Here is a 17,568-nt window from a genome sequence, read left to right as displayed (position 1 = left end):
TCAATTATATGTAATTCTCAGTTACATAGACAGATGCGTGTGTAAATTCTAGTTACACATGCTAAAAAATTGTTGTAAATGAATATTAAAGTTGTCTATTTTTTTTGATGTGTAACTTTGCATTATACATGCCATATGGATGTGTAATTTCTGGATACACATGTCATATGCATGTGTAACATCTGTTTACACATTCACACTATACTTTAATAATTTTGGGATTAAATTTAAATTTTATTTAATTTGGGACTTGACAATAAATAAAAGGGCATGAATGTCTTTTAATAACTCGGGGTCTAGATTTAAACTTTTTTTAATTAAGGACCTCATATTATGGGTTATCCATGGGCCGGGCGTTAGCCTAATTTCCCCTTGAAATATAAGGTGTGGACCCCCAACCCACCTAATAGCCCTACCCCTATTAATCTCTATGGAGCGGGTTGGGTTTCACCCCTTTTTGTTTATAATCCGCTGGATCTAACCTGCGATTTACCTAGAATTTGGATTTATTTATTTTTTGAGAGAAAATAGAATCTGGAATGTGGTTGTCTCCTGTGTAAATGGAAAATAACATAAATCTGGTGGTGGAGGTTTATTTTGAAAAATGCAAAAGATTTTGTGATTTGAGATGGCGGATCTAAATAACTTGCAATCATTTATTTCTACTCTACCTGGGGATGGCTTTGAATATCGGTTCTGTTCCTCTCCACCCAAATCTACTTTCCCATTCTGTTAGTTTTGTATCAAAACACAATCACTTGTTCTTTTTCAATAGACTCTCCTTATCTTCTTCAAATTCACTTGCGGCAAACCATTTCTATTCTTCTTCTTCCTTTACTGTAGCTATACATTCGGAAGGAGCGGAAGGAGTAACAGATGAAGAAGAAGAACCTCCTGGCTCTAATGGTACAGTTTTTGGGGATACTTCAATATGGCTACAACAGTTTATTTGTTTTTCTCTCTATAAATAACACTTGGTGTATTGGCAGATTGATGTTGTACAGTTTTTTTTTGGATGGAATTTCATAGCTTGTCTTCTTTTCTGTACAGGATCGCTCTCTTCTGCTCGAACTCAACTTGATCTCTTGGAACAATTGAGCTCTTCCACTGATGGTATATATTCACCTTTCTTCTTCTTCTTCTTCTTATATGAATGTAATAAAAATCAAACAACAATCTGCGTACAGTGACTGTACTACAGTCATTCATTTCGCTTGAATATCCTACTTTAATAATTCCATAATAACTAGGTAATGCAAGTGACGGGAAATCAAATCGATTGACAATTCGCGAACAACTCATGCAATTGGTGGGAGATAGAGAAGGTGAGGATTTCAGCATTCTGTTGGGTAAAAAAAATCTAAAGAAGGTGAGTGCTACTTTCTTAACCATTTCACAGAAGAGAAACATCAAAAGAAAAGCTTACTTGGATGATGTTTCTCAGAGGAACGATACATTTTTCTTCTCCACAATTGCAGCCTTTGTAATTATTCCACCTATTATTATATTAGTGGTAGCTGTCTCAACTGGATATGTGCAACTTTTACCATGATCCATGAAAGAATATAGACTATAATTTTTCTGTTATCGAAGTGTCTTTGACATTTATATTTGTCCTTCGTGTCAATGAAATGAAAAACTTATAGTTGTATTTGTTGTTACTGTTTAAGTAATTTTGATATAGGTGTAAAAAGGTCGCTACTATGCATTACATCTATATAATACCTCTTTAGAGCTTGCATACCAGAAAAAGAGCTCACTTCCATCTTCTACATGTCCAAATATAGCTGCTTCATATCTCGTATTTCTGAAAGGTGTAAACCTTCAAACTTGTTGAGAAAACAGAAGTAGCTATTTTGATGATAGAAGGAGGTAACCATCATGTAAGTTCACCCACCCATCTTACAAGTAAAGATATCCTGAGTTCCATACAGTGTGTCTGGAGAGTTCTTATAAGAGGAGTAATCCAGAAATTAAAAGTTGAAATTTTATCTGTTTATTTAGTTTTAGACTCTAGTTTTTTTTTGTTTTGTTTTTTGCCGTGTCGACACGTTTAGACACGGACACATGTGTCAGACTCGTCGGATACGGCTCACTTCCCAAGAAATCTAATAAAATATTAACAATTGAGATTTATACCTTAGATTGACATCTGTAAGGATATTCTGCATAAGATATTTTTCCTTAGCTCCGTCCTAAGAGAGCAGAGGATCTAGTCTATGTTCATAGTAGCATCAGATTATTATCAAGAAACGAAGATAGATATGTCAAAGGACCTACTCATTATTGGGATGTTTTTGCTGATGAAACTAGCTTGGTTGCACCTACAGAACAAGAATTAGCCAATTCAGGCCTTAATGTACATAACTCCACTATGTAGTGACAGTTGAGCCACAGGCCAACTACTACAGCTAACCTATCAGACCATGAAGATACGTAGAAAATATCAGTGTACTCTGTTTTTTTGCAATGCTGTTTTTTGTATTAATCAATGTATGTATTTGTATGTATGTATTTTGCTATCTATAATAAACTACTGATCTATTTTGTATATGCCGTGTTCCCATTTTCTAGTTTTTTACGTTGTCGTGTCAAGGTAACGTATTGGACACAAGACACTGACACCGTGTCCGTGTGGCTGTAACACATCATCATGTCTTATATCTTGTCCCATCACATTTGACAATACGGGCGAGGCTCTTTACTGGTTGAAAATGTAAGGTAACATCAACTTAACCATAAGATGCAGGGGGACATTTAAAACTCATTTTTCTGTTTCAAGTCAAGTGGCTCTTTTAGTGTAACTCCTAAGAGAGAATCAGACTAGTGAGTTGACTATGATAGCTTTAAGTGTGCAAGTCACAAAAGAAAATTAACCCTGTTGTTGTAGTTACTACAATGCTCTTATAAAGCTATAGCATTATAGTGTATATAAGGCAGGAACAAATGAATGTGGTTATTCTTTGTGGCTTCTACAGAAGTTTAGTATGGCTCTTTGGGGACTCATCATGAGATTTTTGGCACCATTGAATATTTAGAAATATCTATACACTTCGATTTGGCACCATCCACTTTGCAGGTGGTAATGGAAATCCCCTGTTTATCACACATCTTTACCATTGTCATAAAATATGAGTGCTATACGCAATTTGTATTGCGTTAGGTATGCATTTTGAGGTTCAGATATAAAAAAGATGTGCATTTTAGACAATTGTAACTTCATTTACTCTGCGTATAAGCATATCTAACTTTTGGATACGTGACAACAGTGTAGACAAATGCTTGGAGAAAAGGTACGGTGGATGTCATTTACCACACCTGCTTAACAGAAAATTGGATAGTAATTACTGTTATATGAATGGTTATGTTTTACAGTGAATATCAAATGCTGGGCTGTAATCTGCCCGTAAAGCTTTATCTATGATTAGAAGCTCGGACGCAACGAGAGATACCACAACATGTCACATAGTTAAAGCCTGTAGCGTTATAGCATGTGAATTTTCCAACAACTCCGTTTTCTTTCTTCACTACTTAGCCCTAAGTCTTGAATTCATGATCTTGCAATATCCGTACCATATACCATGTGTCATATGATCACATGTCTTGTTCTCTTGTAGTAGTGGCACTCTGGTTGCCCTTAGCTGATTATTGGTGTTGTAATAACTATGGTCTGATAGGGTAAGTAATGACCGATCAAATAGTGACAGGTGTGCACTATCTGACCGTTATTACTAGGTTAATCATTTCTATTTATGATGTAAGAACCTTCTTCCATTTCATTAATGAAAATATCTGAATGCTGTAGTTATGGCTGCGTTCCATAGGAACCAGATTTCTTAGTTCTTAGCTTCTTGAACTCCAAATTGTACTGAGTACAGTACATTTGGCATCAGAGCCAACACAATTTATTTTTTTCCGATGGGTGCTTCCGACATTAAGACAGTAAATGATATATTAGAACTGGTTCAACGTAATCAGCTGAGCTCTGATGATCGCTTTGCTGCTATTGAAGACAAGTTTCTTCTACAACAACAACAGACTGATTCGAACCAGGCGATTATTAACAAACGGTTTGATGAATTACTAGCCTGATTACCTTCTGCATCGAGATCCATTCACCAGGATGATTCAGGTGGACCAAACCATGGTGTTCAACCAAAGAATCCTCCAATTTTTGGTACCATTCCTCAAAGAGGGATTCAAAGTCACTTCAATCGAGTACCCAAGCTTGATTTTCCACGATTTTATGGTGACAATTCTCGTGGATGGATCAAAAAATGTGAATGATATTTTTTTCTTCACAACATCGATGAGACTCGCAGAGTGGATATAGCAGCTATCTATCTTGATGGCAAGGCTGATAAATGGTTTCTCAATTTTCAGGTTGGTAGAAATCGTATAAACTGGTTTGAATTTGCTCATGGTATTTGTGTCAGATTTGAAAATCCTGTTGAAGAAAATTTTATTGGTAGTTTTAATAAACTGGTACAGCTTAACTCTGTAGTTTTAATAAACTGGTACAGCTTAACTCTGTAGAAGAGTATTTTGAAGAATTTGAAGCTCTTAAAGCTCTTATGCTTGCTAACAATCCATCTTTAAGTGAGCATTATTCTGTCATGAGTTTCATTAGTGGGTTGAAGGACGAATTGCGCAATTCTGTGGCTATGTTTTACCCAAAATAACTTGCACAAGATTTTTCCTTAGCAAGAGTGGAGGAATAGAAATGTCAATCTACCTCCGCCAAAAGTGTTAGGTCCAACTCCAGCTCTTTTACTAACTCTAGAGCTTTCTCTGCCACCACCTTTCCTCCTAAACCACTTTTAACTTCATAAACTGCTTCAAAGTCAGCTCCTACAACCCCAAAGGCTTATTCACCCACACCACTTAAGCCTGCATCAGCCAATCCAGTCCACTTAAGAGACTGACACAAGAGCAGATACACATTCACAAAGATAAGGGTCTTTGTCACAATTGTGATGAAGTTTACTCAATGGGCCATAAGTGCAAAGGTAGACAACAGTTGTTCATGGTGCAAACTGAAAGTTTTGACTCTCAAGAATTAGATCACGAGGAGGAAATTTTTTAGGAAGTAGTGGAATCTCCGATTGACTCTGACATGGAAATTTCACTCCATGCCCTCATTGGTACTGTCGCAGGTGATACTATAAGAATTCCCGGTCTCCTTAAGAAAAATTATATCTCCATACTTATTGATACTGGTAGCACAACTAGTTTTTTTTTATTCTTCTTTGGATGCTAAGCGCAAATGCAACGTGGAGCAAACTGCTCCGATGTTGGTTACAGTTTCCAATGGACAGAAAACAATGAGTACTGGTATTTGTCATCAACTTCATTGGAATATGCAGGGTTATCAGTTCACTGAAGATTTGAGGTTACTTCCACTTGGAGGATGTGATATGGTACTAGGTGTTGATTGGCTTAAAAAGTTGGGTGATGTTGTCTATAACTTAGTGTTTCTTTTCTTCATCAAGGTCAACAAATCACCTTACAAGGCACTACCACTTCACCTTCCCTACTCATGATGAGTGGTTCAGCTGTTAGTATTTTTTAGAAAAAACAACACATGGCATTATTGGTCATCTTTTTTCTGTTACCACTTCACCTATTCCACCTCCAGTACCTACTCCATTACTGCCACTACTATCTTAATTTAATGACATATTTGCTGAACCAACTTCTTTACCCCCTCATAGAACCCTGGATCACTCAATTCCATTAAAACCTGATTCCCAACCTCATAACCAAAGACCTTATAAATGTCCTTACATCCAGAAAGTGGTAGTTGAAAATTTGGTCAAGGAAATGATGTCTTCTGGCATCATTCAGCATAGCCACAGTCCTTTTGCATCTCCAATTCTCTTTGTTAAAAAGAAAGATGGTTCTTGGAGATTTTGTGTAGATTACCGGAGACTTAACAACATTACCATTAAAGACAAGTTTCCCATTCCACTGGTTGATGAACTTTTAGATGAGTTAAAGGGATTCAAAGTGCTTTCTAAAATTGATCTGAGAGCAGGTTATCATCAGATACTGGTCAATACTGCGGATATCTTCAAGACTGCATTCAGAACTCATCATGGCCACTATGAATTTAAGGTAATGCCTTTTGGCCTCACCAATGCTCCTGCAACTTTTCAAGCCCTTATGAATGAAGTCTTTGATCCCTATTTGAGGAAGTTTGTACTAGTTTTTTTTTTGATGATATCCTCATATACAGTTCTTCCATGGCTGAGCATCTTGAGCATTTGAAGATTGTTTTTTCATTACTAAGGCAGCACCAACTTTTTGCAAAGCTGTCAAAATGTTGTTTTGGCCAATCACAGTTAGAATACTTAGGCCACATTATCACTCCTGCTGGTGTATGTGCTGACCCAAACAAAATAGCAGCTATGCAGAGTCGGCCCCTACCTACTTCTACCAGAGACTTAAGAGGCTTTCTTAGACTCACTGGTTATTACAGAAAATTTGTGAAGGATTATGGTGCCATTAGCAAGCCACTTACTGATCTTTTGAGGAAAAATTCTTTCAATTGGACTCCAGCTGCTACCATTGCATTTGAGAAACTTAAATCTGCAATGTCTACAACTCTAGTTCTGGCACTACCAGATTTTTCTCAGCCATTCACTGTTAAAAATGATGCCAGTGGCACCTGCATTGGTGTTGTCTTAACTCAGGAAGGAAGACCAATTTCTTTTTTCAGTACAACATTGGGACCAAGAGCAAGAGCCCTTTCTACTTATGAGAAGGAGTTTTTGGCCATAGTTAAAGTTGTCCAGAGGTGGAGACATTATTTACAGGGTAACAAATTTTTCATCCTCATAGATCATCAGAGTCTAAAGTACTTCCTAGAGCATATAATCACTACAGTTTTACAACACATGTGGTTAATGAAACTTTTAGGCTTTGATTATGAAATTAAATACAATAAGGGTAAGGAGAATGTAGTTGCTGATGCATTATCTAGAAGACCTCATGACACTGAACATCTAGCTGCATTAGCTGTGTCAAAACTTATTTTGATGACTGAACTTCTTCACAACTATGTTGGTGACCCTAAAGCTCAACAACTCATCGCACAACTACTACTCTCCTCCACCTCACCACCACCATATTCTTATCAAGATGAAGTTTTAAGATACAAATCCAGATTATATGTTGGTACTGGTAATGGTGTCAGATCAACCATTCTAAGCACACTGCATTCTTCTGCAATTGGTGGTCACTCTGGGATGCAAGCTACTTATGTCAGGGCCAAGAACTATTTCTACTGGCATAATATGAAGAAAGACATATTACCCTTTGTTGCTGAATGTGATACTTGTCAGAGGAACAAAGGAGAAAGCACCTTTCCATCTAGATTATTACAGCCATTACCAGTTCCAGAGCATGCCTGGCAACATATCACAATGGACTTCATTGAAGGACTGCCTTCCAGTGATAGAAAAAGTGTTATTTTAGTGGTTGTTGACAGGCTTACTAAATACAACCATTTCATTGCTCTACACCATCCCTACACTGCCACTTCTGTAGCCAAAGCATTCTTGGACCAGGTATTTAAACTTCATGGCTTACCTGCTTCTATTGTATCTGACAGAGATAGAGTTTTTACTAGCCATTTCTGGCAAGATTTATTTAAGTCTCTAGGCACAAGCTTGAACCTCAGCACAGCCTATAATCCCCAAACTGATGGCCAATTAGAAAGAGTAAACTCATGTTTGGAGACCTATTTAAGATGCATTACTGGTCACAAACCCAGCAAGTGGTGACAATGGCTTCCTCTAGCAGAATGGTGGTACAACACTAGTTATAACACTAGCTTGAAAATGTCTCCATTTCAAGCTTTGTATGGATACCTCCTTCCTCACATGTCATTTCCATCTGCCGCAACAACATATGTAGCTGTTGTTGAGTCTTACTTGAAAGAAAGAGATGCAATGCTGGACATACTCAAGGAATTCTTGCACAAAGCTCAGGAGAGGATGAAATTTTATGCCGACAAGTCAAGAAGGATAGAAATTTTGAGGTTGGTGACGTGGTTTATTTAGAACTGTAACCCTACAAACAAGCATCAGTCTCACTGAGAAAGAACTTTAAGCTCTCAGCCAAGTTTTATGGACCATTTCCCATTCTCCAAAAGATTGGCTCAGTGGCCTACATTTTGCAGCTACCATCTCAGGCAAGAATTCACCCAGTCTTCCATGTTTCACAGCTTAAACAACACATTGGTAAACAACATGTTCCTTCTCCTACCTTGCCCATTATAGATCATGCAGGTGAAATCACCATGAGACCAGAAAAAGTGCTAAAGAACATAACCATTCTTAGGGGAAAGCAACTAGTGAGACAATTGTTGATTCAATGGACTAACACCACACATGAAGATGCTACCTGGGAGGACATCTCCGCTGTACGCTCTCACTATAGAAACTTTATCCTTGAGGACAAGGATATTCTTTAGCTACCGGCAATGTCATATTCACATGTATTGTTCTCTTGTAGTAGTGGCACTCTGGCTGCCCTTAGCTGATTATTGGTGTTGTAATAACTATGGTCTGATAGGGTAAGTAATGACCGATCAGATAGTGACAGGTGTGCACTATCTGACCGTTATTAATTGGTTAATCATTTCTATTTATGCTGTAAGAACCTTCTTCCATTTCATTAATGAAAATATCTGAATGTTGTAGTTAAGGCTGCGTTCAATAGGAACCAGATTTCTTAGTTCTTAGCTTCTTGATCTCCAAATTGTACTGAGTACAGTACACCATGTTATTGAGCATATAGGTTATCTATGTTGCATTGTTATGTAGGTCCAGTGTATGGTTAATTGTGAACCACATCAAAAATTTAGAATTAGATGATTAAGAAGACATTATATCCAAAGTTAGGAAGGGATAGATTACTACAGAAACCTCAGTTAGATATGTTGTCATGTACTGTAGGCCCTGTGGGAAATTTTTTCATTAGTGACAGCATAGAGTCGTAGACTACCAGATTAATGGCATTTGGAAAGAGCCTTTAGATGTAGGATCCTCATAGTATATTTGGACTTCTGCCACTGCAACTGAAGGGTCGGAAAAACGAGTCTAACATCCCCTCCCCAACCTAGCAGGTCCCTCTGCTTTCCTGTGATCAACGCTCGCTTAATATGGATTTTTCAAGGGTATACAGAGTGGGGAAACCCGGTTCTTTATTTCTAATGCCTGTGCGGCTGAGTTAACCCATGATATACACATTCCAACAAATCGTTGTCGATACAAAACAACGCTTTCTGACCCAGCGCATGGTAAACTGTTGAAATAGCTCTCAGTTCCCAAGCACATCATGACAATAAAGAATAAACATTGATCCAACTATGCGAAACAACTCGTCTTCATCATATCCGGGAACCGAAAACAGTTGTTGACATGTCAGGTTACCTTCATTGGTTGCTACACATTATTGATTATTATGTTCCTAGCTTTTCGTTAGGAATGCATCGTAAATATCCATACATTATATAATAATGCATAAACAAGCATTATATCATGGTCTGTTGTCAGCCAAGCAAAATTATTTCAGGTTCTTTTCACTCACAATTGTAAATAAGAGTATAGTGATAAGAATAAGGTTGATCCATGGGGAGATATGGGTTTATATGTATCTGAATTAATAGCAAGAAAAAAATTTAAGTAATTTAAGTTATAGACAATATAATGAGAATACTGTTTAAAGGTTTCATCTTCCGTCATCGACATGTTATCAATTAAATCAAAACCAATATTCAATCTCATTTAATATCACTAGCCCTAAAGCATCCCATCGTGGGCATTTCAGTAAAATTACTGTTATCATCAAAGGCACAAGAGTCACACTTTAAAATCTTCTCACTATATAGCCTAGCGCAAGAGCCACTCAAGTTCAAATCTATTGAAAGCAATTATCTCTATGAACTAGGCTAATTCAAGCACTTTGTCGCAAGAGCCACTAAAATTTAACTTAGGTTACGCTTATACACATAATATCATGGCAACATCCCGTCATTAGAAATTACGTTGTGTTACTTGTGACTAGAGTTCTTTGACAATTCCGGATCTCATACTTTAGTCTAGCCTTAGATATGAACACTTGCTCATTTAATTCGTGACTTAAACAAACAAATAATCAATCATAAATAATGATACTAATGGTAGAACATAAACGACAATTAACAGATTATGAATACTAAGAATACTTTGATTGATAAACATGCTCTAGATTTTGGATTACATGAAATCAGTTCATCATGGGTTTCTTATAACCCATGAAAAATAAAATCAAAATCATGAAACACTTTCAAGGATCAACAATTTCATAAAATAAAATCAAACCCTAAGTTGTAGAAAATCTTCAACTCCAAAGCTTTCCTTTTCTCCTTTTGTGCGTGAGAGCAATGATCCAAGATTATGAATATAAATCTTTTAAATAGATATCCAAGTGTTGTTGTTTTAGATAAAAATGAATTTTATTAATAAGCTAATATGGTCCAGGCTTAATATGCCCGTTTAACAAAGTCTTAATCCAAGGAGAATAATCACAATACCTCAATAACTAGTTTTTCGCTCGTAACTCTCTTAGAGACGGTATCTGCAATATTATTATACCATTTTTTCTATCAAAAGAAACTTTCCAAGCGCTACAAGAAAAATAAGGAGTTTGATATTTCTAATAAACTTGTTATTTTCCCACCTGGCACTAACATTATCAAAATTAATAGATTGCACAACTACTTCAGAATCAGAAATGAGATGAATCTTGTTGATGAGTCCCTTAATCCAACTCACCAGCGCCTCTAGGACAACCATGCACTCTCCAGCTTCAGGATCAATTATTCTATCTGCATAGGTTCATTTGAATCAATCATAATTACTTGTAGATGAATAAAGCACCATGCCAATCTCAGCAGTGTTAGTAAGATAGTCAAAAGAAGCATCCACTTTAACTTTAAACACGTCGGATGAGTCTTGAGTATCTGAATTAACCAAAGTACTAACAACATGTGAGTTTTGTAGCCAAAATAAAGTTATGCAGATGAAAGTTTATTCTAGAAGCATCAGAGATGGGGTTTAAAAATTTATCTAGGAAAATGCATTCGCATCCTACTTTCCATATTAGCCAGCAACCAACAATAAGAGTAATCCTCAAAGTATTTTATTCAACTATACCAGTTATAACATCACTATTGAACCAAGAGATGATCCACTCAACAATTGATTTACAATTGTCCGCAGCTTGATCAAGATTAATGTTTACTAATCTCCACACTTCTTTTGCATGATTTCAATTGATCAATAGATGATACATAGATTCATCTTCACGGTTACATATACTGCAATGAGTTTCCAAAGTTTTGTTGAATTGTGAGAGATCCTTTGCCTCGTACTGACATTTCCTTTGAGATACTTCAAAGTAAATAGCTTAATTCTGTGAGGGAGCTTCATATACCATAAGGATTTCCATATTTCTTCGGAAACAATGTTAAGAGCAGCTTGATGAGGCACTCTTCTAAGGATTCTTGATAGTGAAGATACCATTTTTAGCTAGCCTCCATCTGATGATATCTTCTTTATGATGAGTTATTTGCCTTCTCTGCATATTATCAACAACTTCAGTGGTAAACAAAGTACTAAAAATACTAACATTCCAAGAAGAAGTATTAGAAATGATGAACTCACTAACAAAGACATAATTCAAATACGAAGGATCTAAAGTTTCAAGCTTAAAATACAGATTAATGATCCAGCTATCGATCTAGATTATGGTGTTATCCCCATTATTCACTTATATGAAGTATTTTTCTTGAAGAACAGATAGACCCACTTCAATTTCTCTCCACATCAAAGAAGTATTACTTTTTTTCCAGAGTTAATGTTAATGAACTCTTCATTTTTTGAAGTATTTAGCTTTAAGAATTTGCACACAGATAAGACTTAATTGTAAACAAATTCCCCAAGCTACTTGGTGAACAAACTATGATTCAAAATCTCCAAATATCTAAAATACAAACCTCCAAGATTTTTGGATGCACAAATTTTGCCATGCAATGAGATTTCGCCATTTGTTAGTTTTATGATCCAACCAGAACTGCCTTTGCGTGGAATCTAACTTCTTTATAAGTGTCGTTGGCATATTGAAAGTACTCATTTGATACATAGGAACTGAACTAAGAACAACCTTCACCATCGTTATTTGCCTCCTTGATATAGTGTAGTACCTTGCCAACTAGCGCAGTTGCAACCTCATCAAAATATTATACTTTAGATATGCCAATAAGAAGAGGAGATCCTAAGTATTTTTCTTTTTTTTCCATATTTTTAACTCCAAGAATGTGCCTGAGAGCGTCAAAAACATCAGGGTCCATATTATTGCTAAGTAAAATGGAAGATTTGTTAAAATTAATGACTTGACCAGATTGTGACATTACTTGTAAGAGATTATTCACACTGGTTAAATTAGCATGAGTAAAAATAAGACAATCATCTGCAAACAAGAGATGATTTATTGGAGGAGTACCCCTAGCAACTCTGATTCCAAATATCTGTTAAGACTGATGAGCATCTGCAAGAGTTCTGAAGAGTCATTCCGTTGATAGAATAAAAAGATAAAGAGAAATAGGGTCTCCTTTTCTAGTCCTTCTAGATGGTTGAAATTCAGAGTATTGAGAGATGTTGAGAAGTAGTACTAATGCATTGATGCATCAGCTGAACCCATTCTAGGAATCCAAAACTTTTATGAACCATTGGAAAAAATCACATTTCAATTTGTTGCCATTAGTTGTTTGGACCAGCCTTTCCATTAGATAGTTATGAGTCTGTGGGTCGTATATGCAGAATGAGGACATGTTTTTGAAGCTATTCACAAGGCCTGACTTTTGTATTGGTATGACTTTTATTAGTGAAACCGATCTTAAGTAATCACCTGACATGGTAAGATCGATATCTTGAATTTGGAGTGACCATTCCTAGTCATTGGGTAACCGATCGTAGAACTTGGTTGGGACTAATCACAAGATGTGTAATCGATCCTTGTAGTAGGTTAACAAGTTTTAGTAAGTTGGTGTGACCGATCCTATAACTTGGTCAACCGATCACAAGTTTTACCATAAGAAGTGGTAGCCGATCCTAGTACTTAGTTAGCCATTTTATGGTAACTAGTGTAATCGATCCTAGTACCCACTTGGAGGTAGAACCGAAACTTTATGTTGAGGTAGAACCGTGAAACCCATTAATGGTGATTTGATAGGATAATCAATCACATAGTTCTTGGAAGTCAGATGAACCAATTCTAAACTTGTTTGGAAGTGTGACAAATCGGTTCCAAGATTGTAAATATGAAAAAGGATTTACAAAGTAAAGATGTCGACATACTTTGAACATGTGCAGTAACTCTTATCTTTTATTGTTCAAAGATATTCCTTAGTAGCTAAAGGAGAATCTCGGATCGAAATAAATTGAGAATCTTTTAATTAAGGTTTTTAGTTTTATATCCTTTTAATTTCCAGCAATTAAAATGCATATCTTTAGAAAATAAAAATTGATAATGTGCATTTACTAATTGGATACTTTCTACTGAGATTTCGGTCAATATTTGGACAAGGCATTTCCAGGAATTATGAAAACCGAATTTGGAAATATATTGCATATTTTGAGAATATTTTCGGTTTTGGAAATTCCTTGGTGTCCAAACTTCCTTGGTATATAAATATTGAAGTTTGCATTTCGAGCAAACTAATCCTCAAAGCCAGCAAAACTACCTAGTTGTGTTGTTACTGGTGGAGCCGTTTATTCGGAGAGGAAAGTACCCTAATTAGGCGAAATCTCTTACGACCGCTCATTTTAAAGACTTCTTTGGGATTGGGAAGCTCTACGAGTACCGTTGGTGGGAAACTAGATAATTGCAGTTTATTATTAGTTTTCGATTGATTTGATTGATTAACAATTGTTGAACTTTGATTTCACCTAGTTTGTTTATGCTTGAGAATCTTCTCTTCCGATATGAGATTCACTCAAACTAGATCGAAGTTTCGACGGGGATCTTTAGACTGTTTGTAGATCTAAAGACGTCTTGTGATAATCCATCGTTAACAGACTCCATTCTGTGTGTGATTGATCACAAGAGATTCAAGTTGATTGTGTGCAGGTGTTTATTGAAGATCAAAGAAGATTTGAAGACAAAGAATATATTTGGGTTCATAATCTTTGGTGTGCACAAAACTTTATTTCGGCTGGAAAAAGATCCAACTATAATCGGTTTATCTTTGTGATAAATTGGATTGATTAGTTGAATAGATCGGCATCAATGCGTTTCTTTGTGATTCGAAGTATTGATGGCAAAGTCTTAACAATTACGTTGGTAGTTGTTGAAAAGATAGATCTAAGGACCTGACAAAGGAGTTTATTGGGATAAATGGAAGAGCCTTTTTTAAAACTCATATCACTTGTTTGAAACGAGTTGTTACCAACAGATTTGTTGTTCCTTTACTGTTTGGAATACGAACCAAAGGAATTTCTCCAAGTACGTGACTTACTACAAGTCGGAGGCGTGGGAATACAGACGGAACTAGGTGAACTATAGGTTTAGTTGCTTGGTCTCAACTATATGGAGTTGGTTTGATTTTGTATAACGGCTTAATCCTGAGAGTATTCAATTCTGGACAAGGTCCCAGGGTTTTTCTGCATTTGCAGTTTCCTCGTTAACAAAATCTTGCTATGTCTTTTACTTTTCTATTTCCGCAATTATAATTTTTTTTATTATAATTAGAAGTAAAATATAGAAACGTTAATTCCTATTTACTGGATATCAATCCTATTGTGTTTGGTTAAGTCCGAACCTTTTATCAAAGTAAACATACTTCGTTGTTGTATTATCTCGGTCTTGTATGCATAGTCAATCACACAAGTTATCTTGTTGTCGTATTGTCTCGATCTCATATCCATAGACGATTACACGAAGTGTGAACCGATTATTTGTATTGTCTCGACTCAGTCTATAGACAATCACTTTCGGAGAACGGACTTATATGTGGAAATGTTTTAGATTGAGGTATATTTGGGTACCCTCGTCTTTTCAACCTGTTCGCAACAAAAGAACATAACATGCAGTTCATATTCAAAAAATACCAGTTCCATCACAAGCTCAAGTTTCCAGGCCTTCTACAACAATACAACCACCACTAGAGGACTGCACGACCCTGAGGTCACGACCAACACCAGCAGCAATAACAACTCCACAGTCCACCTCGCCTTACAATATCATTATCAGGCCATACATCATTTACTCCATTTGATGTTGCTTTGGTTTGCTTTTCTAGTATTATATTTTGCTTTGTTTATTATGAACTCCAGTAGCTAAGCATATTGATTAGGGACGATTTTGACGACGGGCCATGCACTCGTATTAATATTTAAAAAGGCTATTTTCTCGCAATTATCTTATTATTGTTCATTTTTTACTGTACAAATTGATATTTAAAAATCTTGTTTTCTCGCAATTATATTATTATTGTTCATTCTCTACGGCACCAATAATGTGTATGAGTTATATCTCAATCATTTAAGTTGCAAATTGAATGGTTGATCTGTTGATAATTCGAGAACTCTTCGCCCTGTAATTGTCTAGATGTTCCGAGTACAAGTAGAAATATGTGGATATTGGCGGTGGAATTTTGTTAATTAAGTATTCATATGTATTGAATGACACTAGTAGATGGGTCGAGCTTATGTATTTTTCACTAGGAATAGCTATCTCACGGAGCTTAATGCATTTGACCGAGTTATATCTAGAGACCGCACTTATAGGTAGCTCGAATGAGTAGAATCCGTGTAATAGTCGAGCGCTTCTGTGTCCGGTGAGTTTATGAGATTGTGAGATATTTGAGCATACTAAATATTTTAGGGTTACTAATAATGGAAACTTTGCAGAAACTAGCTATATTGATAAAATTCTTGTTCCGTGATCGAGAAAGAGTCCTTGATTATTCTCATCCTCATATTTGCATTAATATTTGTGTCCATAGTCTTGCATCATTCTTATTCAGAAATTTAATCAACAACTTTGACTCTCTACTCCCTTAGGGACGAACCTGCTTATCCGTATACTACTAGTTAGTTTTTTTTTTGAAGCATACTACTAGTTAGTTTAAAGAGAAGTAAGGAATTTATTTGCGAGTTCGACACCTCGTCATCAAGTCTCGGACTACAACTAGAGTATGGTAGTTGAGTAGCAGACATAACTGAATAACCCTCGAAGACTGAAGAACAAACGAAAACGCTTGTGAGAACTTCATCAACAAAGAGGTATGTTAATACATACCTATCCTATTTACTCGCAACATTTACCATTCTATCTTATGAGACTATATCATATGATTTTAGTAGATCTAATTTGCAAAGAAGAAATTTCGAGTTCAACCTTGTCTTGGTTAAACTCTAGAAATATGATTCAAGCAATAGATGTTCGTAAATCCTTAGCAATCTTAGTTAGAACAATTTTCTGTTCACAAACTATTTTTGTTTCAAGTTGATCATTTGGAAATTGCCCAAGCAACAACGCATATTGTCTATGACTATTGTGAATGTTTCAAATTAATTGTGAGATACTTAGGAACTACTTGGCGCAAGGTACACGTACTTGTATGTAAAACCTAAGTTAGTCTGAATTCCACAAACTATAGTTTACATCTGAGTTATGTATTGGGGTAGGTTTTTAAACCCTTGAATCTGACTTTCCAAACTGCCAAGGTTGCAAACCCTCAAAGCCCGAATTCGCAAACTGCTAGTGGTTTGCACACCTATAGAGTTCCAGTATTAGTGGAAGCACGCGAACTATTTTATACGGCCATGTTCGCTTTTGCTAAATCTCTCATAGACACTTCTAAGATAATTTTATTCACAAAATCACTTTGGGATTGTGATTATTGTTTAGTCTTGAATGTTATTGGATACCGCTAAGTGATTGTAAATTCAAAGGTACACTTGCGCTATGAATCGTCATTGTGCATGGTTCTGAAATCCTGTACCATAATGCATATTCTTATGTGTAATTTCATGGAATACTTTTCACATGCTTACATGAATTCCTAATAAGAATTTCATCTAAACTTAGAAATTGTTTGCTTGGATATCAAGCCATTATAGATTGAATTCAAAGTTAACTAAAGCTTGAAAATCTATAAATAGAAAGACTCTTGCAACATGATTTTTTAGTCTCTGGCACTCTTGTATCCTAGTTGATAAGCTAGAGTCGTCTTCTATAACCTAGGTTCTTCATAGAAATATATTCTAGGTTACGACTTTGTAGACTTCACTTACGGAATCTTGAAGCACAGTCAGGCTATCTTTTACATGATAGTTTGTGTATCCAGATCTCGATCTTTGAGGTTTTTGTAAACTTGGATCAGGAACGAGATAGATATAAATCACAAAGTTCTCTTTGTCTTGGACTTTGTGTTTCCTCAACATAAATTTCTAAACTCTTATTTGATTTGTTTGGATTGTTCTTGAAAGGTGGATATAAATCCAGGCTTCTCAT

The 17,568-nt window shown here is 36.0% G+C and overlaps 1 protein-coding gene across 1 annotated transcript; it reads left to right on the top strand.

Annotated features, from left to right (window-relative positions):
* The first annotated feature begins 530 nt into the window (after positions 1-530).
* LOC113295591 lies at positions 531-1,661 on the top strand. Its single transcript, XM_026543925.1, has 3 exons — positions 531-906; positions 1,051-1,113; positions 1,251-1,661. The coding sequence occupies exons 1-3, from the start codon at positions 678-680 to the stop codon at positions 1,550-1,552; spliced, it is 594 nt and encodes a 197-aa protein (XP_026399710.1). The 5' UTR covers positions 531-677; the 3' UTR covers positions 1,553-1,661.
* The last annotated feature ends 15,907 nt before the right edge of the window (positions 1,662-17,568 follow it).

This window comes from Papaver somniferum, chromosome 1, assembly GCF_003573695.1.
Source record: "Papaver somniferum cultivar HN1 chromosome 1, ASM357369v1, whole genome shotgun sequence".
In the NCBI taxonomy this organism is placed as follows: domain Eukaryota; kingdom Viridiplantae; phylum Streptophyta; class Magnoliopsida; order Ranunculales; family Papaveraceae; genus Papaver; species Papaver somniferum.
Note: the sequence above shows the minus strand (reverse complement) of the source record. Positions and strands in the feature narration are given on the sequence as shown.

Excerpts from the sequence above, each read along its gene's own strand:
- LOC113295591 (XM_026543925.1), top strand. The coding sequence starts at position 678 with ATGGCTTTGAATATCGGTTCTGTTCCTCTCCACCCAAATCTACTTTCC. Across the intron at positions 907-1,050 it reads AGAACCTCCTGGCTCTAATG|GATCGCTCTCTTCTGCTCGA; the intron begins GTACAGTTTTTG and ends TTTTCTGTACAG. Across the intron at positions 1,114-1,250 it reads ATTGAGCTCTTCCACTGATG|GTAATGCAAGTGACGGGAAA; the intron begins GTATATATTCAC and ends CATAATAACTAG.